This window comes from Ctenocephalides felis, unplaced genomic scaffold, assembly GCF_003426905.1.
Source record: "Ctenocephalides felis isolate EL2017-DRISC unplaced genomic scaffold, ASM342690v1 CF-g0.4_SCAFFOLD_01886, whole genome shotgun sequence".
Taxonomy (NCBI): Eukaryota; Metazoa; Arthropoda; class Insecta; order Siphonaptera; family Pulicidae; genus Ctenocephalides; species Ctenocephalides felis.
Window position 1 is genome coordinate 76,454,355 of NW_020538040.1, and position 25,600 is coordinate 76,479,954.

Below are 25,600 nucleotides of genomic sequence, written 5' to 3' on the forward strand. Positions count from 1 at the left end.
AATTATATCAGTAGTGATCATCTGCTGGAAATCAATTTGAGGAGCATCACGATTTCTCTTCTTTTTTATAGTTAATTTTTTTCTCTACTTTTCACATTTGTGCTTCCAAGATTTTGCGTCATGTGTTTGGACTTTTTTTATATTTTTTCTTCTCGCCCAAGTTCTCGTTTCAGTCCTCCTGTTTTGTACACCTACACAAATGCAGGTTGTGCTGTGAATTAAAAAGTTTCTGTTGTATTATACAAAAGTTTATATAATACATTTTCACATTTTTGGAGATCTGAGCGATCTTTTGCAGAGCTTAGTCTAATCTGAAATGTATTATACAGTAATAGATCGACATTACTATTATGGATTTAATTTTATTTCATGTAACATCACAATTTAATTTAATTTATCAAAATCTAAAATGTCAATTACCATGTCAATGTTATGGTACTATATATTACTTTATACATACTGTTCTTATCTCCATATATAATCTATCTTGTAAATGTTTTAATGTAGCTCTGATGATAGGTCAAACCAAGACTCAAAATGTATAGTATTTTAATAACATTCTTCAAAGACGATCTTTTTGGGCTCGCCCGTAGGTAAGCGGTTAAGAGCGACGGGACTTGTGTCAGAGGTCCCGGGTTCGATACCCACTTCGAGCAGCCTGTTGTCAGGCAGCAGTGACAACAATTTTCACTTGGAAATATAGATAGCAATATGTTTCCAAGTGAAAATAGCTCTTGCCCGGCATTGCTGCACCAATAAAAAGTCAGCCCTATTAGATTAATTCTAATAACAAATTCATCAAATATGGATGGATTAACCATTGGGTTACATCTAAAAAAATAGGAAGTAAGGAGAAGTTTAAGCCCAACAGCTCATAGGACGTAATGTTCTGATTGCTATTAAAAAATATTTAAAAAAAGACGATCTTTTTCATTATGTTCTTTTTATTTTTGGATGGATGCTTAAAAATATTTCATAATATATGCGAAATGTAATATTTCAGTGGCATTCTCAGTTCAGGATCTTCATGTTTTAGCTAGCAATTGGGTCCTTTAGAATTTTAATTCAACAATTTTTATTTACCCCTAAAATCATTGAATGTTTTCGTTTATAACGTCGGAATTTTATTTCATAAAAGAACGTAACACATATTAAGCACAATTTGCAAAGTATACTACCAAAAAAATTGTATCTTTAATTTTTTTTTTTTGATAATTTTCAGCTGTTAGTCCTTGCTCAAATCTTGATTAATGATGAAAAATCCACAAAATCTTATATTAATACAATACAAAATACTGTGTCAATATATATTACACATAAATTATTTCATAAAGCCGAAAATCGTATAAAAATATCTGAAAATTCTACATATACAAACACATTATATAGGAAACTAGAAACAAAAAACTTTTCAAAGTCTCTTCAGTTCAGTTTACATTTCGAGTTTCACTTTAACTCTTCTTCAATGGAATGGCATACAGATAGTTTAGAAGTACATTAACAACCAAATAAATGTAACAAAATCTTGAATGTAATCATTTTCTAAAATATACATTATTGTGTCTTGATTTATAATATTATTTGTTTATATGTATTTATTATGTATTTTTTATTTTAATCCATATTTTATGTTTTGTTCATTTTTCAAAAACTATTTATATGCAATTTATTAAAGATGAGCTATATTTATTGGAAAATCGGATTTGCTAATTTTGTTTTCTCGACGTTTGAAAAGATTTTAAACCGTTAGACTTTAAAATTAGGTATGATGTGCGTGAGTATATGTAAAGCAAAATTTTACTATTCGATGACGTAAAAAATTTCGTTGTCATTTTCACAAAATTTCTGGAACTTATTATGAAACTTTAAAGCCCGTTCGAAAGATATCAGACGGGAAAAAATTACTAGGTCCACAAAATGGAAATGAGTTCTACGGTTTTGGATCACAATACAGCATGTTAATATATGTTTACTTCTACTCTTTATAATAAAATGTCATATACAACATTTATAAATAGAACTAAAAAATAAATGAAAATATTGTTTTTTTTATAAAAACGTATATAACATGTATTTTTACCTTATATATTTGATAATAAACTCCAGTACAGTTATGAAATGTTACGCATATATTTATTTATACTACATTTTCTATTATAAACTATATAAGGGATCACGACAAAGCCCAAGGGGTCCATGACATAAAGGTTTTGGAGCTTACGGTTTAAAGCATAGGTTTCCAAACTTTTTTGTGTCGTGTATTACTTGTGAATTGCCATGGACACCTTATATAGTTCATAATAGAAAATGTAGTATAAATAAATATATGCGTAACATCATGTTAAGGTGTATTGTAATCCACTACCGTGGACCCCCATTTCCATTTCGTGGATTCCAAATTTTTTTCGCTGACGTGGACCTCTTGAATGTTGTTATGGACCTTTGGGGTCCATATGGACCACTTTGCGCAACACTGCTCTAAACAAACATCCTAAAATATTATAGGTCTAGGACACGTGGCTTAATTATGAAAATTTATCAAAGTTTGGAATAATGGGCTTTCTCAAAATTTCAAACTTATTTTATATATATATACACAATTAATTTTAAAAAAAAAGAAGCTCGTTGAATTTCTCCGATTGCGGAACTTAATTAGATATTATGAGCCTGCGATTCGTAAAAATGTGTGTAATATCATAACGGTCATTAACAATAATGATAACACCATAATAGCATTAAAAATAGAACACAGATTTGAGTGTGCCATAGTGTTCCGCGGGGAAAAATTGCAATGACGTTATACTAAAAAACATAAATATAAATATTTTTGTAAGCCTCCGCTGACGGATCTTATCGATATGTCATCGTAACTAATTGCTTGTATTATTGTTATTAAACTTGAATATTATCACTCTCAGACGTCAGCAACGGGCGCCAAAGAGAAAATCTCAAAACTACTAATATAAAATAAATCATATTGTTTTTCAATGGACTGACATGTCGTATCAAAGTGCCTATAAATATTGTATTCACGTGTCAACGTCCATAAAAAATGTAATAGCGAGCTACGGCATACATTTCTTTTTTCATATAATATTAAACGTGTTATGGCACATTAAAATTTACTTTCATATGATATTAAAAAATACAATCCATAAAAACATTTTACGCGGTAAATGGTTGTTGAATTTTAATATTATTTTTTTATTTTACTATTTATTATTTGTCTTTATAACAATACGTTGAAGTTAAAACGCTAACCCACACTATCGCTGAAACATGAAGTAAATAAACTCACAATTTCATCTAAAACATTTCAATTAGTCTTTTATTATTTTTTGTTTTTGCCTCACATTACAATACAGCTAATAATCCTGATTTTTCTATTCTACATATATTACATTTTTTAATAAAATCACCAATTTAACTCTTACACATAATATTTTTAGTTAATATTTTTCAAAATTATTTCACATTATTTTCTGATCAAAATTTTTCTATTTTCTTTATATGAAAATTTGGGCAGCTGTTATCCCCGGACAGGTTTTTGCATACTTTCATTGAAACCAAGTAGTAAGGAATGGCTACCCCGAATATTTTTTAATTTTTTGGGTATATAATAAAAACATAACCCTAAATTCGAACCTTCTTACCACAAACTCTATTTTGTTTGAGTTATTATAGTAATTACATTATTTTTCATCCCGATTTGTTAGAGAACGTTTTTGACTGAATTTTGATTGAAATTTTTTGAGCTTTAAAAAATGGTCAATTTTACATTCAAAATAAAAATCATAAAGAATTGCTTAACTTGAGCACCTTTTTTTTTAACTTCTCCTAAGGGAAGTTATAGTAATCGCAAAAAAGTCGAAAATGAAAATTTTCATATCTTTACGTTTCAAAGGTTTCTGAATATTTTGGCATACCTTAGAAAAAATAGATGTATGTATGTGTGTGTGCGGATACAAATTTTCGTCGACGATTTCGAGAACACCGATCAACCGATTTGAATAATTCAAAAAACATTCGATTCGTATTGATAAGGAGACGTGCTGATTAGATTTTGGCGAAAGCAGGTCTAGCCGTTCCTAAGATACGGGGCAAAAAGTGCCAAAAGCGTCCGATTTTAATAATTCAAAAAACATTTTACTTGTATTGACAAGATGAAGAACTGATTAAATTTTTCAGAAGGCAGGTCCAGCGGTTATGGACTCTCAATAAGAATAAGTTAAAAAAATGTCATTTGGCGGTCAAAAATGTTTATTGTACATACGTACATCAAATTATCAGATATTTTATAGAGATTGTAATAATGTGTAAATATTTTGTGTAATTTTTTTTTGGGTTTTGTGCCAAGATTTCAAATACGGTATGGGAAGTTCCAGCAATTTGCACGATGCCATGCACGCCACTAGTTTTAAATTTATATTTATTTAAGATTTTTGTTCATTTTTATGTTCATATAAAACAGATAGTATATATATTGTCTGTATTTCTTTTGAAGGATAATAGTTTTATCTCTGGTAGGATGATGTGCAGTTTTGCAGTGACTTGCATTAATATATAAAGTTATCAAATTCTAATTTCTGCAACATTGTTCTGAAAACTAACTTCATTCGTTATCTTCGAAAACATTTTTTTTGAAAACTATGCTAATACTTTGATTGGCTATCCGAAATAATATCATTCTATACTTCAAATCATATATAATTGCTATAATATAATAAATATTTTTAATCTAATTATTAGATTTTACCTAGACGTACAAGCGCAGAAATCTGTAGCAAAGGTTAATTTTCATAAAATGAATGCAATATTTTTTAAATTAATTTTTTATTTCTGTGACTTTTCTATTAGAGTTGCTGTAGTTCATCATTTATGATTTTCTTATGCCTCGTGATTTATTTGTTTAGCTTTCATTGCATGCGAAATATATTTAAATTAATTCATATAGAGAATTCGTAATGACTTTTGCTCCCAGACTGCCAGCAACCCAACTGGCACATTAACACTAACATACTACGACCTTTGGCAAAGGACCATATAACGTTGAAATTACATATATTAACACGTGTAAAGTACATAACTATAGTAGTACAAACAGAACTAAGAATGTTTCTCATTAACGTAAATTAATTATTTATTTGAAATAAACAGGAATACAGAAGACAAAAGCTACTGAAATTAAGGCTCAATTATAGCTTAAAACAAATATCAATTTGAAAATGTCTTTATTTTAATAAAATTAACAGTGCTTTTGTGTTCTCAAAATTTTCTACTACTAAAAATGTTTTGCGCAATTAAACATCTTGATAAAAGTTTTTTTTGCAAAAACTTTATTATTTCTACTGAAATTTCGTATGTTGAAACTACCGTTTCTTTGAAAAGAGATTACAGCTGGAAACATTCCCACAAACTAAAATATTTGTCAAAATAGTTTTTGAAATAAATATAATTATATATTTTGCATTAAATGCGTACTTTTCCGGGACATGTTTTATATGCAAATTTCATCTTTTTTCTGAAATAGTTAAAAACCTTCAACGCCAAAGCGTCAATTACAATTGTTTTTTATACTCGTACATATATATATATATATATATATATAACAGTAAATATTAAAAAATATCTATTATCAATGTTTGATAAATTATAAATATTAATCCTTTATTTCGATTCTGTTGGCAATATATGTGTTGGTTCTAATTAGCAAAATACATAAATAATTCAATTCAATTTGCAATGCACATTTTTCAATTTATATCTTTAATACCATCATTAGACTTTGAAACTTTCCTTGCTTCATTCAAGATTATTAATAACTTCATACTAAATATACTTATCTATCTAATTATTTTGAAGGATCTCTTCTCCATGGGATAATATGATATACGTGCAAATTGTTCTATATTAAGATTGATTATCTAATTATTATTATATGTATATATAATATATAAGCATACATTAGATATATGTACAGGGTGTCCCAGACCTTAACGTCAATTCAAAACGAGGTGATAGTATTGACCTCAACTGTCCTGAACAAGAGAGAAAAAAAATATCTCACCTTATTTGGAAATTGTGAGATTTTAAGTGCAACTTAGAGCTTTGGTAAATTTGAAATTAAAAAAAATTTGATCAAAAAATATCTTAAAAATAACACGATAACGGTTAACGCATTTCGCTCACATTCATTTCAAATATTTATTTATTATCTCTTTATTATTTTCAAATATTATCTCTCGCGCATTGACTTTGAGCGTATAACAAACATTTGTTATACGCTCAAACGTATAACAAACACCTATTGCGAGTAAAATACATAGTAAAAACATATCTTTTGTATGTTTTTAATTTTCTAATCGATCTTTTTCAATAATAAAATTATCAGGTATTAACCATTCGACAATCCTGATTAAATGCGCCAACTTTTGATGAAACTTGCCAACACACTTTATTACATTTTTTCGATACAGGGGCCTCCAAAGTTGATCAATTAAAAAAAAATCAGTTCAACATAAAGTTTACTTCTTGAAAACTTGGGTCAATTGTGTTATTATTTTTTACTATGGTCATACAAATGTTATTCATGGTTAAGGTTCCAAAGTTTAAATGAACAAAATTATTAAAATTTAACCACAATAACCGAAAAGTGGTCATAATTTCAGCAAAGCTCTGGGGTTACACTTAAAAGCTCATAATTTCCAAATAACGTGAGCTTTTTGACGTTAAAGTCTGGGACACCCAGACCCAGTTTAATTTTTTTGGGTGTGATGTTTGTAAATTGGATTTACTTAATTTTCATTTTGGTAATTTAGATTTGATAGACTTTATCCATCTTATCTTATATTGCAAGGTCTGCGACAGTGTCTAATAATTTCGCTAATATATAGGAATATTTCTTGCTAGTTTGAATGATAGTATTTCACTCTTTTATAGTAAAAACACAATCTACGGCTTCTTAATGATCTTCATATTTAAGGACCAATAAAAATCTTCGACTTGGTATCGATTGGCTTTTCTTGGGAAGCTTGGTGCATTAAATATTGCATTAGAAATAACTCCTAACAACCGAAAACTTATTAACTTCCCGTAGGGCAAGTTATAGTAATCGCAAAAAAATCGAAAATGAAATTTTTTATATATCTTTACGTTTCAGAGGTTTCTGAACATTTTGGCATACCTTAGAAAAAATGGATGTATGTGTGTGTGTGTGTGTGTGTGTGTGTATGTATGTATGTATGTATGTATGTATGTATGTATGTATGTATGTATGTATGTGCGTGTGTGTATGTATGTGCGGATACAAATTTTCGTCGACGATTTCGGGAACACGGATCAACCGATTTGAATAATTCAAAAAACATTCGATTCGTATTAATAAGGAGACGTGCTGATTAGTTTTTGGCGAAGGCAGGTCTAGCCGTTCCAAAGATACGGGGCAAAAAGTGCCGAAAACGGAAACTCAGTTTTTAAGAGAACGGAGCGTCCGATTTGAATAATTCAAAAAACATTTTACTTGTATTGACAAGATAAAGAATTGATCAAATTTTCATAAAGGCAGGTCTAACGGTTTCGGAGATCTGATGCAAAAAGTAAAAAAAAATGCCATTTGGCGGTCAAAAATGATCATTAGACATATGCACATCAAATTATCAGATATTTTATAGAGATTTTAACAATAAGTATAATTTTTTTTTACATTCCTATGGGTTCCGTACCAATGTTTACGCGTTAGACGACGACGCGGCGCTTACGCGCTTTGATATTTCGTCTTTATGCAGTTAAAGCAGTACGATTACTTTGAAAAAAAGTTTAGATCTTCCAAAATATGTCAAAATAAAATAAAACATTTTTTTTTCAAAAAAAAAAAATAAAAAAAAAAAAAATTTAAATTTTTTTTTTTTTTTTCAAAAAAAAGTAATTTTTTGTCCAATATATAGTTTCTCAAAAGTCTTATATTTTCGAAGTAAAATTTTTTCAAAAATCTTAATCGTTTTTAAAAAAAAAAATTTGGTACGGGAAGTTCCAGCAATTTGCCTCAAGGCACGATGCCTTAATTGCCTTAAGACAGAATTCCACTTACAGCTAGTTTAAATTAATTATACATATATATGTGTATGTGTGTATGCGTGTGTGTATTCTTATTAACACTAATACATTAATAAAAACAAATAACGAGGTTCATAACAATAAAGGAACTACTTTATAGTCTCCTATCTGTGTGCTCTACTACTTACAATACATCTCTCTTGTTCTGCTGATGCGCACAATCTGCTATTTTGACCCCTTGGAAGAAAGATAAATTCCGGTGTTGGTAAATTTATCAAATTCAAAGTATTTAACGACGACAAAATAGCATCGTACCGCCTCTTGCCTATACGTCAACGCCCATATATGCATTTTGAACATTACTGTGTGTTTTATGTGTTTAATATATTATTTTTACGCGGACGTTGCTGAAAATAACATTAGCGCGCTATGCAAAATTTATCGTAGCAAGCACTAATTTTCTGAAATGACTTATTGTAGTTTTTAATAAGAGAGAACTTAAAAAGAACTATTTAATAAAGTGTTTATGTGCAACGGGTGTTGTTTAGTGCTCTCGTAAAGTATTAAGGGCCATTATGAAGGTGCCAGCTTTTTGGTTTCCGCTACTTTTCGCTGGTGTTGCGATTCACACCTTTTATGTAGTGGCAATAACCATACCAGGCTCCAGACCTACCACCGAACTTGGTGCAAGGCACGGTATGTAGACATTATTCTATATCAGGGCTTCTTAAACTATGGGTCGCGTGAAAAAACTCTTTGGTCGCGAGAGATTTCAATGTGAAATATTTATATCATTTCATAACATCATGTCTTGCTTTTTGTATGTTTTAAACAAATTTTCAAACTATATATTTTTATATGTATATGTATATTTTTACCAAATAAATAAGTCATTTGAAAAAATTTTGTTTTCATATATGTGGGGTCGTCAAAAATCGTAAATGGGGTCGCAAATAACAAATGTATAAGAAGCCCTGTTCTATATCAAATAATCATTTCCGACTTCACATGAAATTATTCATTATAAAGTCTTTATAATTATGTATATATGCGAATATAAATGAAGGCGCGAATTGAATTATTAAATTATTTGATTTAAGTTTAGATGATATCTAACAAAGATTTATAGTAGAACTTAAATTCTAGTCATTATAGTTTACTTAAATTACTAAAATAAATATTCTCTAGTATTCGAGAGCAACAAAAGTTTTAAAAAAATCTTTATTTTTTTTGTTGAAATACATTTTTGTTAGAGTAGCATGCTATTTATATAATAAATCATAATTTTATTTATATTTTAATTTGCAAATTACTTTGATCATGATACAATTGCAATTGAAATTATCAACTTTTGATACTTTCAATTTTTTTTGTAATATAATCTGAAAGAACAGATTAGTTAATGAACCGTTATTGTGATTTAATATAAAGTTTTTCTGGATAGCTATTATTATTTTTTATTTTTATGAAGTATTTAATTTTTTATTTATATATATTTTATACGTTTCGAGTATATTTATCCTCTTCTTCATTTAATTAAAATCTTTTATTTTTAATTATACGCTCACTAAGAATCAATTTGTACATTGATTTTGATGATCATAATTATAAATTTTATAAAGTTATAATAATTATACAACATTTTTAAAAAATTGACATAAGTTATAATAATATATTTTATACTAATATTTCAAGATTTAAATTGTTTTTTTTATTTTTATGAACTAAAAACATCCTTTTAATCTCAAAAAAATTATTTTAAAATTTAATTATTTATTTATAAATATTTTATACGTTTCGAGGATATAGAACGTCCCCTTCTTTAATTAATTTAAACAGGATTTTTTTCAATAAACACTCACTAAGTATCAAATTGTAGATTCACTAAACTTTATAATTGAAAATGCTTAGACTTTTACATGTTTATTACTGAGATTGCATAAAAAAACTTATCCCAGAAACGTAAGAAATATTTATGAAAGATAAATTCAAGAAATATTTCTTTAAAAAAAAAATGAGTGGTAAAATTTAAAATAATAAAGTTATATATGTATATATATATATATATATATAATATAAAATACGGTTCTCTTTTCTGTCATCCAATCGATCAATCTCATATCTATCTGAAACGATATTTATTTTCATTCGTAATTTAGATAAAAATGTTTGATATTAAAAGAAAATGTTTATTTTGACTAGCACTGGTTATATATATATATATATATATATATATATATATATATACATACGAGGTGTGTTCAAAAAGTACCCGGAATTACTAATAATTAAATTTCGCGGGTCTGGAGTGTCTGATTGTCAAAATTTTTTTTTTATTGTGTTGGTATACATGCCCCTAAAGTATGATGAAATTTTCAGCTATATTCACTGTTTACTTTGTCTGTGGTAGTCGCTAAGGTTCGACCGTGTTTTTCTGAGCTCGGCGATTTTTACAATGGAAGAATTGAAAAGTCAAAGAATTTGTATTAAATTTTGCGTAAAAAATGAAATAAAGTGTTGCAAAGTGCAAAAATTCACCAGATATGGCTCCGTGTGACTTTTTCCTATTCCCAAAGTTGAAGAGACCCATGAAAGGACGGCGGTTTTCCTCGATTGAAGAAAATCGCTGAGAGTGCTCAAGGACATATCAAAAAGTGAATATCAAGGGTGCTTCGAAAATTGGAAAAAACGCTGGCATAAGTGTATTATATCTGGGGGGGACTACTTTGAAGGGGACCACATTAATGTAGACGAATAAATAAATATTTTTTTGAAAAAACGAAAATTCCGGGTACTTTTTGAACAGACCTCGTACACATATACTGTAATGTATAATTTGAGTTTAATTATAATTATTACAGATTAGGCATTTCAGCTCAATATTATCAGGCAAAAATAAGTTTATATTTATTTTAACACGTTAATCGTCATGTCCATCATATGCATCTGACTCTAAGAAGTTTCACATGAGTCATGTCAGACATATATGTTTGACATATACGATTTGGTAGAAGACGACGTCCATCACAAATGTTCAAAGTAAACGATATATTTGCAGCTTTTTTTTAAAAAAAAAAACGAATTCAATATACATATGTGAATTCAAAAAGTCATATGTATGACATAAAAAATTGTGTTTTCAGGGAATTTTGGCAATTTTTTTTTTTGATTTTCTTGATACATTTTTAAAAATCATCTAATAAAGTTACCATGTGAAATTTTTTAAATATAGTGGCGATTGGTGTGTTAAATTATCTAATTTAATATTAATTTAAGCGCAATCACTATAATTGTCAATAATTCTTCATTTTTGTTGCTGCTTTATTTCTATGGGTGGCCCATTTAAAAATTGGAATTTATTGATAGCAACTTGCCTGTAGGCCACACCGTGCGGAATTCGAAGTTGCGATATATGAAAAAAAACTAATTTTGAGACCTTTCTAACGATGTATAATACTTTATATGTTTTGTTTAGAGAAATATCTAAATCGTAAGATCACTAGATCACTAGGGCCACTAGATGGACCACCCGTTATATATGTAGATTTTCATGAAGTTATCACCAATCAGACTTTCATAAAAAGCTCATGTAACGATTTCGATTTTCTTGTCTGTGAATCTCCCTAAACGAGCTTTTTTGTATATTACGTAGTCCGTGTTACTTTGTATGCGACCTATTTGGTACAATAACACCAAATACTAAATATAATGTTTTCATGCGGCGCATGATGACAAAGTAGCAATTGCTTCGTGTCAGCTTTGTAGTACGTGCGCTAGGAAATACACATATGTTGCAATTTTTGTTCGCCTCATCCCGTATACATGACATGTATACGTGAAATGTACCATTTTTGCGAATCATATCTAATATGAAGATCTACTGATATAAAAACATTGGTACATAGTATGTGAACACACGCTATGATCAATATCAAACTGGTGTCAAGATATATATACATATATACAGTACACACACACACACACACATATATATATATATATATATTGATTGTTTCTTTTCCGAACAGTAAATCCAATAATAAAAAACAATTTGTTTTTTGAAGATGTTTAATACGACGTTTCGGAACTAGGTACGTTCCATCATCAGGTTTATTCTGTCAAATACAATGTTTTTTAAAATACTGATTAACATTAATTAACAATGGTCAATACAGATTAATTAGAAAAAAAATTTTGTTATAAAGGAATGGATTATGTACCGGATAGATAGTAATAAGACTTAACTAAAAAAGGTTTTATATAAAATTGAGAAGCAAAAATTATTTACCTGTAATAATTTATATATCCATATCACTAATATTTTTTTGTTAAAAACACTCGATTTTTTTGGAAGATATTTGTAGATGTTACGACTACACAAGACTTAAACACACTGATATGGATTTCTGTCTGCCAGATGTAAAGGACAAAGCACGGAACTCTTGGCAAAAATGATTTTTTATGGCTCTTGTTTGGTAATTTACGAAAAAAGGAAAAATATTGCTTTAGTAAATGTTGAGAAATATTATGTATATATATATATATATATATATACATACATACATGAACATGTATATGCACACCTACATACTCATACATACATATGCACATATCTATATATTAATGTATCCACAATTATACACATGAACACATATGCAAGTGTATGTGTATAGTGTATACCCAAAAACATACATATAAGCATATATATGGATGTACATATATTATAACATATATACATGTATATATATACACATATTCAAAAACTATTAGGATTAATTATTTTTAATCAGGTTTAAAAAATTTAAATATGAGTCATGAATGATATTGTGATCTGATCTTTTATTAACACTTTTTGACGAATTCAAAAAGATTAAACTGCTTTCAGAAAAAGAGGATTGTACTTTTAAAAGACTTTTTTCTGAAAGCAGTTTAATCTTTTTGAATTCGTCAAAAAGTGTTAATAAAAGATCAGATCACAATATCATTCATGACTCATATTTAAATTTTTTAAACCTGATTAAAAATAATTAATCCTAATAGTTTTTGAATATGTGTATATATATACATGTATATATGTTATAATATATGTACATCCATATATATGCTTATATGTATGTTTTTGGGTATACACTATACACATACACTTGCATATGTGTTCATGTGTATAATTGTGGATACATTAATATATAGATATGTGCATATGTATGTATGAGTATGTAGGTGTGCATATACATGTTCATGTATGTATGTATATATATATATATATATATATACATAATATTTCTCAACATTTACTAAAGCAATATTTTTCCTTTTTTCGTAAATTACCAAACAAGAGCCATAAAAAATCATTTTTGCCAAGAGTTCCGTGCTTTGTCCTTTACATCTGGCAGACAGAAATCCATATCAGTGTGTTTAAGTCTTGTGTAGTCGTAACATCTACAAATATCTTCCAAAAAAATCGAGTGTTTTTAACAAAAAAATATTAGTGATATGGATATATAAATTATTACAGGTAAATAATTTTTGCTTCTCAATTTTATATAAAACCTTTTTTAGTTAAGTCTTATTACTATCTATCCGGTACATAATCCATTCCTTTATAACAAATTTTTTTTTTCTAATTAATCTGTATTGACCATTGTTAATTAATGTTAATCAGTATTTTAAAAAACATTGTATTTGACAGAATAAACCTGATGATGGAACGTACCTAGTTCCGAAACGTCGTATTAAACATCTTCAAAAAACAAATTGTTTTTTATTATTGGATTTACTGTTCGGAAAAGAAACAATCAATATATTGAAAAAATCCAGGACTTATCTATTGAATATATATATATATATATATATATATATATATATATATATATTCTTTACGTTTCGAGCCCTATTTTGACTCTTCTTCAGTAAAACTAATGGTGCATGCATTGTGCCTTATGGCAAATTTAAATTATGGAACTTCCCATACCATAATTTAAATTTTTAAAAGCTTTACTGAATTTTGGAAACTTTGAATAAAAAATGATTTTTGAGAACTTTAAATTTTTTAGAAAAGCTCAACTTTTTTAAAAAAAATGTTTTTTTTTCTGTATGTATTTCTTTTCTAACCAGTAAACATTGGTACGGAACCCATGCGTTGTGACAAATTTAAATTATGGAACTTCCCGTACTACAATTTGAAATTTTTAAAAGCTTTACTGATTTCTGAAAACTTTGAAAAAAAATTGATTTTTGAGAATTTTAAATTTTTTGAAAAAAAATCAACTTTTTTGAAAAATTTATTTTTTTGTATGTATTTCTTTTCTAACGAGTAAGCATTGGTACGGAACCCATATAAATGTACACAAAATTTGTACTTATTATTATAATCTATATAAAATATCTTATAATATGATGTGGCTAATGATCATTGTTGACCGCCAAATGGCTTTTTTTAACTCTTTTTTATTGGATCTCCAGAAAGGCTGCCTTCCCAAAAAATTCACTAGTTGTTTATTTTGTCAATACAAGTAAAATGTTTTTCGAATTATTCAAATCGGACGCTCCGTTCTCTCAAAAACTGAAATCCGATTTTTGCACTTTTTGCACTTTTTGCCCCGTATCTTTGAAACTGTTACCTTGTTTTTGCCAAAAACTAATCAGCACGTCTCTTTATTAATAGGAATCGATTGTTTTTTGAAATACTCTAATCGGTTGAATCGTGTTCACGCAATCGTCGACGATAAATTATGTCCGCACATACGTATACACACACACATTCATTTTCTCTAAAGTATGCCAAAATGTTCAGAAACCTCTGAAACGTAAAGATATATAAAATTTTCATTTTCGATTTTTCTGCGATTATGATACTTACCCTACGGAAATTTCTATTATTCAAATGAGACATCGTAACTTTATTATATAATTTATTTAAAAATGTATTACCGAGACGAAAAATTTTGATTTGAGGAAAACATTGACGATTAATTAATTTTTACATTTATTACATTATTTTTCATCTTCAGCGATTGAAATTAAATATAAAACGTTTATTGTAAAACAAAAAAAAATAAACCTTTATTTTACCATTCATTTTTATAAAGACCAAACGGATATTTAAAAATTGAAGTTCCACATTATTTATAGAGAATTCTCGAACATTTCTTTATTTTTTAATATGAATTTTATGCATTTAATTCTTCATCGCAAGTTGACAAATAACTTTTCTATCTATACGAATTTGCACATCATGAACAAATAAAGCTAATAAGTAAAATAAAAATAATAAATACTAAAGGATTATAACATAGATCTTGTTAATTTAAATTATAATAAAATATAATTTCAAAAATGTTTTATTTTTATTTTATACATTCATTTTCAATAATGTCAACACACGCTCTCACATGGATATATATAAAGTTTCATCTGTTGTATTATAGAAAAATTGCATTATATGTTATTCAAATAAAACAAGTACTATATGATGAATTGAAAATTCAATTATTTATCTTATATATTGATATATTTGATGAATGTATATATTGATGCTTTGACGCTATTCATAAAGTTCATGAAAAATCCCTCGACTAATTGATACTCAATTAAATGTTCCGATGCAATTATTTTCTATTGTGTGACAAACGTAATAATTTTACTTTGAAGATTTTAATTGTTTTGGAATAATTAGAGAAATATGTATGCTATTTGAAATCTATAACGTAAAATTAATGATTTTTTCTCTTGCATAATAATTTTACAGATATAATTATATTCAAGCCTATGGTAATAGATTCATCATCGTTAATATTACCTTCATTTGATCTGGCTTGTCGATTTTTGAGGGTTGTAATATCGTAAATTTAAATAGAGCGAACGACCTCTTTAAAGTTAAAATTTCAAAAATAGCTTGTAAAAATCAAGTTATTATTCAAATTATGTTTTCCAAAATAGAGTTACATCCAAATAAGTTACATTTAATTATTGTATTTTTAATTTGTGTTAGAAAGACCAAATCGAATAATCCAAATATAATTATGAAAATACGTAACGAAAATTCCAAACGTTACAAAACTTAATGTTAAATACTTGTCTTGTAATTTTCTATAGAAAAATAACAAATTGATTCCCAAACACGTGCCGTAAACAAGTATGTATTTACATTTTTTGTTCTATAAAAATTATAAGCAAGTTATTGCGCAAAAATCTATCACGCTATGAATTAGGCAAAAAATGGTTAGCATAAGTTTTATAAGTGTACTTACATTACATTGTACAATGATTCCATGTTTAAAATACAATGTGTATATTTTCGCAAATAACTATTTTATGTGATCGAATTTATCGTTTACAAATGAATTATGATATTTATAGTATGACGAAAATATAATTTGATTTGGAAGTAATAAGGGAGCGTCTTGGTTTCTGCATTGCTCTTAATAACGAATTTGTGAATTCTTCTGAAGTTCAAAAGATGGAAATGAGTTTTTGATAATAGGAATACAAGTTGCAAAACTTGCTAGAAATTTTTACGGGTGGGAGCATATTTTATTGTGAAAGTTTGCCATTGGAATCTTTAAAATTACGGCAATATTCGAAGCGCGCATGTTTTTAAATTTTCGAGTAACGTGGTGAATATATAATTTTTGTTCTCTTAATGTTCTCTATACACGTGTTTATATATATATATATATATATATATATATACATATACATATATAGCTGGTGCTGTCTTAGGGCACGTCCGTGAGCGAGTTAAACTCCAATTCGGTTCAAGGAAGAATATTGTAAGAGATTTCCCATTGCCAAAATTCACACCACAGTGCCCTGAATGAGCTTAATTTCAAGTAGAAAGATATTTTTGATCTATATTTTCAAGTAAAAATGAACATCGCTGCTGTCTGATGTCATGCTACCATTTTTACATATTGCGAATAAAATAACCGAATAAGTATAATCTCAATTTAGCTTGAACAAATCTTTATGTATTGCTGATTACTAAAATAAAACTCAGTTATAAATAAAAAAAACTTTATTAAACTGAGATTTTAGCAATTTATATAATATGTATTAATCTTGTATCTATTTTTGCGAGATAATTTCTTGATTTGAAATTTTTAATTTCACTTACTGTAAAAAAGTGTTTTAATAAAAGTCAGTGTTCTATTTTAACTGCTAAAATTAAATATGACCAACCATCGTGTTGAACTATGTAAAATAAAAGTGTGTTTTATTTGACATAGCTCAACATTGTAGTTGGTTATATTTAATTTTAGTTTAATTTCTCAAATTAAATATGTTATTCTTTTTCATAATTAATATTCATTTTGTGTGGTCATTTCTTCGCCTGTGCGTTAAATCCACTGAGGAAAAGTCGAGCTGAGATTGAAAACGTATGCAAGACTTGATAAAAAAAAATCATACATGATTTATGGGTCAACGAATAGTTATGGCAAGGTTATGTTATGTTCCACTTTTCATACAAAATGCTATTAAATACTGTCAAAATGCCATGTATTTGCTGTGTGGTCAGGTGTTTTACACATAAAATGCAACTTCACTCATACGTTATCAAGCCATATCTCAAAGATGCAATTATGATAACATTGTTTTTGTGACATTTGTGCGTTTTCTAGGTTAGGTTTTCTATAATATAAATTATAGGTTAATATAAACGCCTGACTGCACAGCAACCACATAGGAGATTTTGTCAGTTTTTAGTGCCACTTTATATAAAAAACGCTACGTAACATTGGTCTATTTTACGGCAGAATCGGCCCCTTAGTTTTTTTTGTGAAACTGAATAGGGATCCACTATGTCGTAACCGGTTAAGAACGTAGGCTAGTACAAGCTAGTCCCGAGTTCGATACCAACCTCGGCCATGCTCGATATCATGCCGCATGATATCCAATTTTCACTTTACATTATAGATCGCAAATACAACATCGAGTGAAAATTGCTCTTCGTGGGCATACTCATAACCAACATGAAGCTGTAATATGTTACAATGTTATTAATATTGGTTACATAGATAATAAATTTACATGTTCGATAGCAGGTATTGTGGGTTTTATACATTAGCTAGGTCGTGCTTGGTCGTACTACAACATTGTTAACATTTTAGTTACATAGATTATAATGAATTAATTCGAATTTATGTTGCGATCGAATCCTCTATAAGCACTTGTTTATATTTGAATTTGTATATAACAATTCAATGCTGCATGAATGTCGATCATGTAATCTCAACGGCTGTGATTATTATTGCATTATTAATAAAATTCCCGTAGTGTAAGTTATAGTAATTGCAAAAAAATCGAAAATGAAAATTTTGATATATCTTTACGCTTGAGAGGTTTCTGAACATTTTGGCATACTTTGGAAAAATGGATGTATGTATGTGCGGATATGAAATTTTCGTCGACAATTTCGGGAACACAGTTAAATCGATTTGATTCATTCAATTTCTATCGATAAGGAGGCGTGCTGATTAGTTTTTGGACAATACAGGTCTATCCGTTTCGGATATACGGGGAAAAAATAGCCAAAAACGGTAACTTTGTTTTAAAGAGAACGAAGCGTCCGTTTTTCATAATTCAATAAAACATTTTACTTGTATTGACAAAATGAACACTGACTAAATTTTTGGGAAGGCAGGTCTAGCGATTTCGGAGATCGAGTAAAAAAGTGAAAAAAATGCCATTTGGCGCGTTAAAAATGATCATTAGACATAGCACATCAAATTATTAGATATTTATAGAGATTTTAATGTTAAGTATGAATTTTGTTTACATTTCTATGGGTTCCGTAAGATTGTTAGTTTTTAAAGTTTACTTATACGGTTCAAGCAAACTTAAAGTTTCAGAAAAAATATTTTCAAAATTTTTAAAAATATACAAAATTTTATACTTCAAATATGAATTTTAAATTTACAATTTAGTTTGAAAATCTACATATTTCAAATGCGTTATTCTAATCGTAAGAAATATATCCTCAGACGGATTTATTCGGCACCTCTTGCTAATGTAAACTTTCTCAAGTGCTTTGAGCGATAAGATCGTCACTGTATATTTTGTGAACGACAAAATATATAGTGATTGATTTTAATTATCTATTTGAAAATGTTTAAAACAATTGTAATCATTGATCAATATTTATTGATTACAGATTTTTTTTCGAATGTTCAATCTTAGTACGGAAAGTACCAGCAATTTGCTTTAAGGCACGATGCTAGTTTATGAATCTAATTTCTGGTTATAGTTTTGTTACCAGTTTCTGGTAACTATACATAACTGTAGTTTGTTTGCAGGCCAATTATAGTTCATAATTGTACAGCTTTAATTAGAATATCTCTATTTCTCTGTAGAAGTTCGAGTTTGTTCTGAAAACGAGTTCAGATGCAATAACAGCCGGTGCATACCGCAGCGATGGCATTGCGACAACGAGAAGGATTGTTCCGATGGAAGCGACGAGGACCCGCTCAAATGCCGTGAGTTTCATAACTTTTTATTTGAATTTCATTTATAGAAACTTTAGTAAATTTATATCAAAGTAATATTACAACATGCTTACCGAATGCTGCATTCAAATACAATATCTGGGCACGTACATTTATTATCTGACTTTGTCACAGGTATCTGATACTTCATATGCGAAGCTTTCGGTTCAAAAATCATATTAAAATTTAACGCATGGTTATATGTAAACCGAGCGCTCTATAAACAGATCACGTTATTCATTTTGGGAAATATCATTAACTAACAGTTATATTAACCCTTTCGCTATCAATGTCGTCCATGGACGACATGAGGTGTTTGCCTTTAGTTCAAGACTTATCACTATGAATTAAAGTTTAAAAAATGCTTTTTAAACTTTTGTCATTTGCGACCCTATTTATGATCGCAAGTTTTTTGTCAGAAATTAATATTTTTAGATGATTTTTTTAGGTCTAGAATTTACAAAAATCTAGACGTGATGCTATTGAATGATATATATATATATATATATATATATATATATATATCGCGACCCATAGTTTAAGAAGCCATGAATTAAACTATTGAGAATTCTAGACTCTTATTGTAATCTCTAGTTCATTAGAAGCGTAATTTTGAATTTTTAACACATTTTTATTGATCATGATACAAATATATATCGTTGTGCCTGTCTGTTCAGTAGTGCACCTAAGCGGCACGTTGTCCCGTACAGCAGAGACACTCCCGTAGCGAAAGGGTTAAGGTTTAATGTCTGTTGTTGCATGGATTTTCGGAAAAAACGATCGTTATTTTTGAATCTATAAAAAAATATTTACTTCAAGTCTCAACAGTTCAACGAAGTTTTTTTTTTAATAATTCCATAGGCTGGTACACTACTTTAATTATGTACTTATCAACTTAATTATTAATATTCGAAAATAATTATATCAAAAATAAATATATTGCAAATTCTTTATTCAGTTTTCTTAATTCAAAATATTATCTTATCCAAACTAAATATTAAATTTAACAAGCATATTTTTAAAATGCCAAGTAATCTGATTTTGCTTTAAAAAAATTCATCTCTTAAAATAAAATCAGTTGGTTATTAATAAATAAAACCAAAATTTGGTATTTAATTTCCGAAGATTCATGCAACACTTTATATAAACGCATTTTTATATCATGTCAAGAAAATGCTGAAAAATGTATTTTGAACAACCAGTGTTTTCGATGAAAATTTTATACTTGTTTCATGAACACAAACATTTCTTTCAAAATCACAAAATTTTGTTTCAAGATAAGTTGTGCATAATTGATTTTTTTTTTTCAGAAATAATCCAATTATTTTGGCTATACTTATTTAACTATGAATGTTCATCAACGCATGAATGCTATATATGCAATGATAAATACTATATAATAATTAGCTATTTATATCATTTGATAGAGGTGCGGTTATTACTAATTATTCTAATTAAAATATTACAGGTATAGATAAAGTGCACTTTACGAAAAATTTACAATCGTAATAGAGGAAATGTTAATGTAAGCTTTTAATAATTGGTTTGTATCATGTACTCTAAAAAATTATATATTTATATAAACTGAACGTTGATATAATCGAAACGAATTATAGATTAAAAAGCAATTTTCGACAAGATACGAGTGATTAAAATTAAAATTAAATGGTATAATATTCAATTTTCAATGCTATTATTTCTACAAAATATCCAATAGATGGGATTGTATAATAAACAGTAAAAATTTATCATCATTGGCATAATTAACTTTCATGATGTGCAACTGTAGACAATTCGAATTACATTTGGTTTAATGATGTTAAAATTTTCAAACAAAACAAACAAATAGTTTCATGTAATTTATATTGATGAATTATTCTCAAAAATGCTTACGGGTGCTTACTAATTGCCACTAAATTGAGTTTAAATAATTTAAATCGCTTCATTCATTTTCATTTATGCATGAATCGAAAACGCATAATTGACATAAAACATCATTCCTGGATGATTAATTCTTTTAACCTTTAGACAAATTAAAACAGTAAAAATAAATAAAATAACTTTATCAATTTTTTTAGAAACAAATCTATGATGATCTACACATGATTTGAATAATTTAAATCATCTCGATCGTTACTATATATTATTGCTGATAAGAATTTTTTTTTGAACGCACATCCATAACCTTGGAAAATTATATAGTTTACTAGGTCAGGAAAAAATCTATTAACCTGATAAAACATATTTGACATGCGTCTGTTTTGAATTTTATCACATTTTTTTTTATTAAAGTTCAACTAGACTTATTTTTTTACAAAACGATCAACATATGTCTGTCGAACGATATCAGCTTCTGTCTGAGAACAGTTTATTTATATACAATTTAGTCTTGAAAAAACAAATTGTCGACCGTCGATAAAAAGAACTGAAGATTTCCGAAGTACAAAAAATGTTAAGAAGAGCTATGCGTGGAATTATACTTGACATTGGCAAATTGCAGAAACTTTCCAGAACATGAAACCAAATTAGAAAAAAATGCATAAATCATATTGTTCAGATTTTCGAATCTTATGGTTAGTTCGTATTTCATTCATTCCCGAACATTTGAAAGCCAATTTCACTACAATGGGTTAAAGCATTAAATCAGATATTGTTGATATTTTTTAAGAAGACACCTGTTTCTTTGTCATTATAGAACTAAATGGGTCATTATTTTACAAATCGCACGGATTTTCGGAAAAATAAAATGTCATATTTTAGAATTGTTTGATTTTTTTTCAGATATAATACATAAAATCATTTGACACGTATTTCAGGATTTTGCTATAAAAAATTGCTCAATTTTTATGAAAATCTTCTGCGGTAAATTAATTATCTCCAGTTGTGCTGATTAGATCAGTATTGTAATTTTTTTTAATTACACTCATATTGAATTGATCTTTGGAATGATTTAAAAAAAAATTGTTTTTGCAATCTTGGTATCTTTGTACATCAAAGATGTTAAATATTTTCTAGCGCGAGTCGAACTTCCACGTCGGGGACCTCAAAGATTTCACTTTCGAAATAACAATCTTACTGTTTTTCGGTTGAAAAATATTTTATAATTTCGTTTCTGGCGAAAAATAAATATATAGTCGAAAAACATATTAGGGTAGAGCTCAAAAGCGTGGCTCAAAAGTTCGCGGGTAAAAAGATCCACTGCCAATATCTCAAAACCAAGTAAAGTTAGATTTTTAACAACAATATTTGAAAGTAGACGGATTGTTCAGTTAGATTCAACCTTTTTTTCTAATCATACAAACATGTTTTTCTAAAATTTGTCATTTTCCCTCTTTACCCAATAAAAAAATAACACTGATCCGATCAGCGCAACTGGAGATAATTAATTTACCGCAGAGGATGTTCATAGAAATTGAGCAAAAAATCCATATTTCATCGTAAATATTTACGTAAAAATTTTTTTCAATAAAATCCTTAAACACGTGTCAAATCATTTTATGTACACTATATGTAAAAAAAAGTTTAGATAATTCTAAAATGTCAAGGTCTGGATGGTGTACGGTTTGTAAAAGAATGACTTATATATAAGTATCAGACAGAGCTTATAAAAGCTTTAATCTTGGAACCAAAGGTTCCACGTACTATTTTCCTCTAGCACAGGTTGATATGAAGCTGTAGTGTTTTCACTTGAAAACAGATATTATCCTTCTACTAATGCTGCGTTATAAGGAATTGCCTTGCAGTTCATAGAACACTAAGAATACTAAAATTGCTTTTTGAAAATTAAAAAAAAAGTTTCAGACAACTTCAAATAGCTTTTGTCTGGTCATTTTCGAAGACCATCGGGCATTGGATCGTTACAAATAATTATTGCTGAGATGGTCAGGTTGTGTGCTAAAATAATTAAAACAAAATCACATATGTACATACACTTCTGGAGTATACCAGTATGATCTGAAAACGACTTGCTAAAATTTTCTGATACCTCGTGTATTTCAAAATCTATCAAGAAGTTAATAAATGCATTATGCAATCACCAGAGTATCATGTTTATAAAATAAAAAGAAGCGAGAAATGGATAAAATTTTGCGCGGATAGATTATTGAAACAGGATGCGACAATTTTTGAAATAAGTAAAAAACGATGCATCGATTACTTTAATGTACTTGTTCAGCCATAAAACTTACTTTTGAGCAATTGATTCTATTTCCAAAGAAAGAAGAACTAGTGTTATAGTCCGGTCATTGTAAGTCCGTAAATACCCTACAATTATCTCAAAACCTACATATGATAGGGTATACGTACCACATGTAGGTTTTGAGACAAATTTTAGGATGCTATTTTAGGGTATTTACAGATATACAGCTGGTTATCTCGAATTCCGAGATTCTTACCTAATTTAAGCTTAAATGACTGGACTATTATTGATACCAGATATTATGGTCAAAACACTCGGTGGTGAACGATATGATCTTTCTTTGTTGTTGAAGGTCATTTTCAAAGTCGCTCTATTTGAGCGTTTGGGAAAAATGTGTCAAAGATTGATTCAAATTATTCAGCATATTATATTACTACTGGTTGCATGTCCTCTTAGTGTATTGCACTGCAATGCATTTAATCTACGGCCAGATAAATAAATGAAGTTCACGAAAGGTCGCCAGACTTCAACATCGCCGCGTGTTGTCCGCGACCATCAATATTTGTTCCTATATATGGACACCATAGATGATAAATTTTAGAATCAAGGTCAGACGTTGTCCGATGTCATTGGACAAAATATTGACATATTCTATACTCATTCAGTTTTCAATTAAGAATAATTAAACTCTTTGCTTTATCTTCCTACTACAGTAGATGCTATTCTTGAGAGTTCTTTGCCTTTGCAAAGATTTTGTCGTTATGTTGTTCAGGATCACATCTATTTCAATTATAAGCTATTAATCAGAGTTTAATCAATTTAAATGTGCAAAATGAATTCGGGGTCAGATATGCCGGTAATCAGTGCAGGTTTTGCTATCGGCAAGCATGTGTTTTTTATAGAGTTTACGGAGATGAAATAATTAATTAGCTATATCAATTTGGGCATTCGATATTTTTGCTTGCAATCACATGAGTATGCTATTTTGGATGAAAATATCAACAAAGTTTAGATGCACGATAAAATTGACTCCAACGGATGCAAGATTAAAATATATGCATTTATAAATATATATGTAATGTAAATTAAAACATATTTATTTTTGACGCTTTATTACTTTGTTGCATATCTCCAGGACAAAATACTGATTTTTTCTTCTTCTACCGATGTTATTAACGTTTCTAATTACAACCGTTTGATCAATTATAACTTAATTCAAGTGTTTGCATGCTTTTACTTCTTCAAGAATTTATTTTCATGGTTTCTCAAGAATTTGAATCATTTTAATAATACAGCAAAATACAGAAATTGTATCGATAGTATAAAAGATTTAAAATATGTAAGAGGTTTTTAGTTTTTTTTATTACATATTTCATAAGTAATTATAAGTAGAAAATTAGGCATAATTGCAAGAGATTAGATTTTATGCGATTTTTGAAAGGCCGCAAAAAACGAACAATATTTTAACTATATTTTTTTCTACAAGTTATTAATTTTTTGAGAAGATAAAAAAAGAAAGTGATGAAGTGGGCGATCTCAAAAAATTGCACCTCATCATACCCATGATTTTAGCACCTTAAATAATCTGAACAGATTTTTTTTATTAATTTAGTATGTCGCTATCGTATGAACAAGCTTTTTAGATATTATCGATTTTTTTATGTAGTAAAAATCTTAATTTGGAGATGAGCGCAGTTGTACTAAAGAAAAGCCTATAAAAAGAGTTTTTGAAAGTTTCAAGTAAATAGGTTCAGTAGATGTTGAGAAATAGTGGGTATCGTATCGGAAAATACAGTTTCGAGAAAAACGCGTTTAAATTTTGCGGAGGAAGGAAACAGAAGATGATTATCGTGGTCAAATAACTATATCTCCAAAAGTAATTTAAATTTTAAATTTTTTTTTTTATACACATATTTAAAAAAAGTTA

At 28.2% G+C, this 25,600-nt stretch overlaps 1 protein-coding gene across 4 annotated transcripts in view; it reads left to right on the top strand.

Moving 5' to 3' along the window:
• Nucleotides 1-25,600, top strand: part of LOC113376487 (low-density lipoprotein receptor) — a 99,006-nt gene that overhangs the window by 35,842 nt on the left and 37,564 nt on the right. For all 4 annotated transcript variants that reach the window (XM_026616423.1, XM_026616425.1, XM_026616424.1 and 1 more), the window contains exon 3: nucleotides 19,404-19,526. In XM_026616423.1, the coding sequence (XP_026472208.1) occupies nucleotides 19,404-19,526 (123 nt within the window). The remainder of the gene's footprint in view (nucleotides 1-19,403; nucleotides 19,527-25,600) is intronic.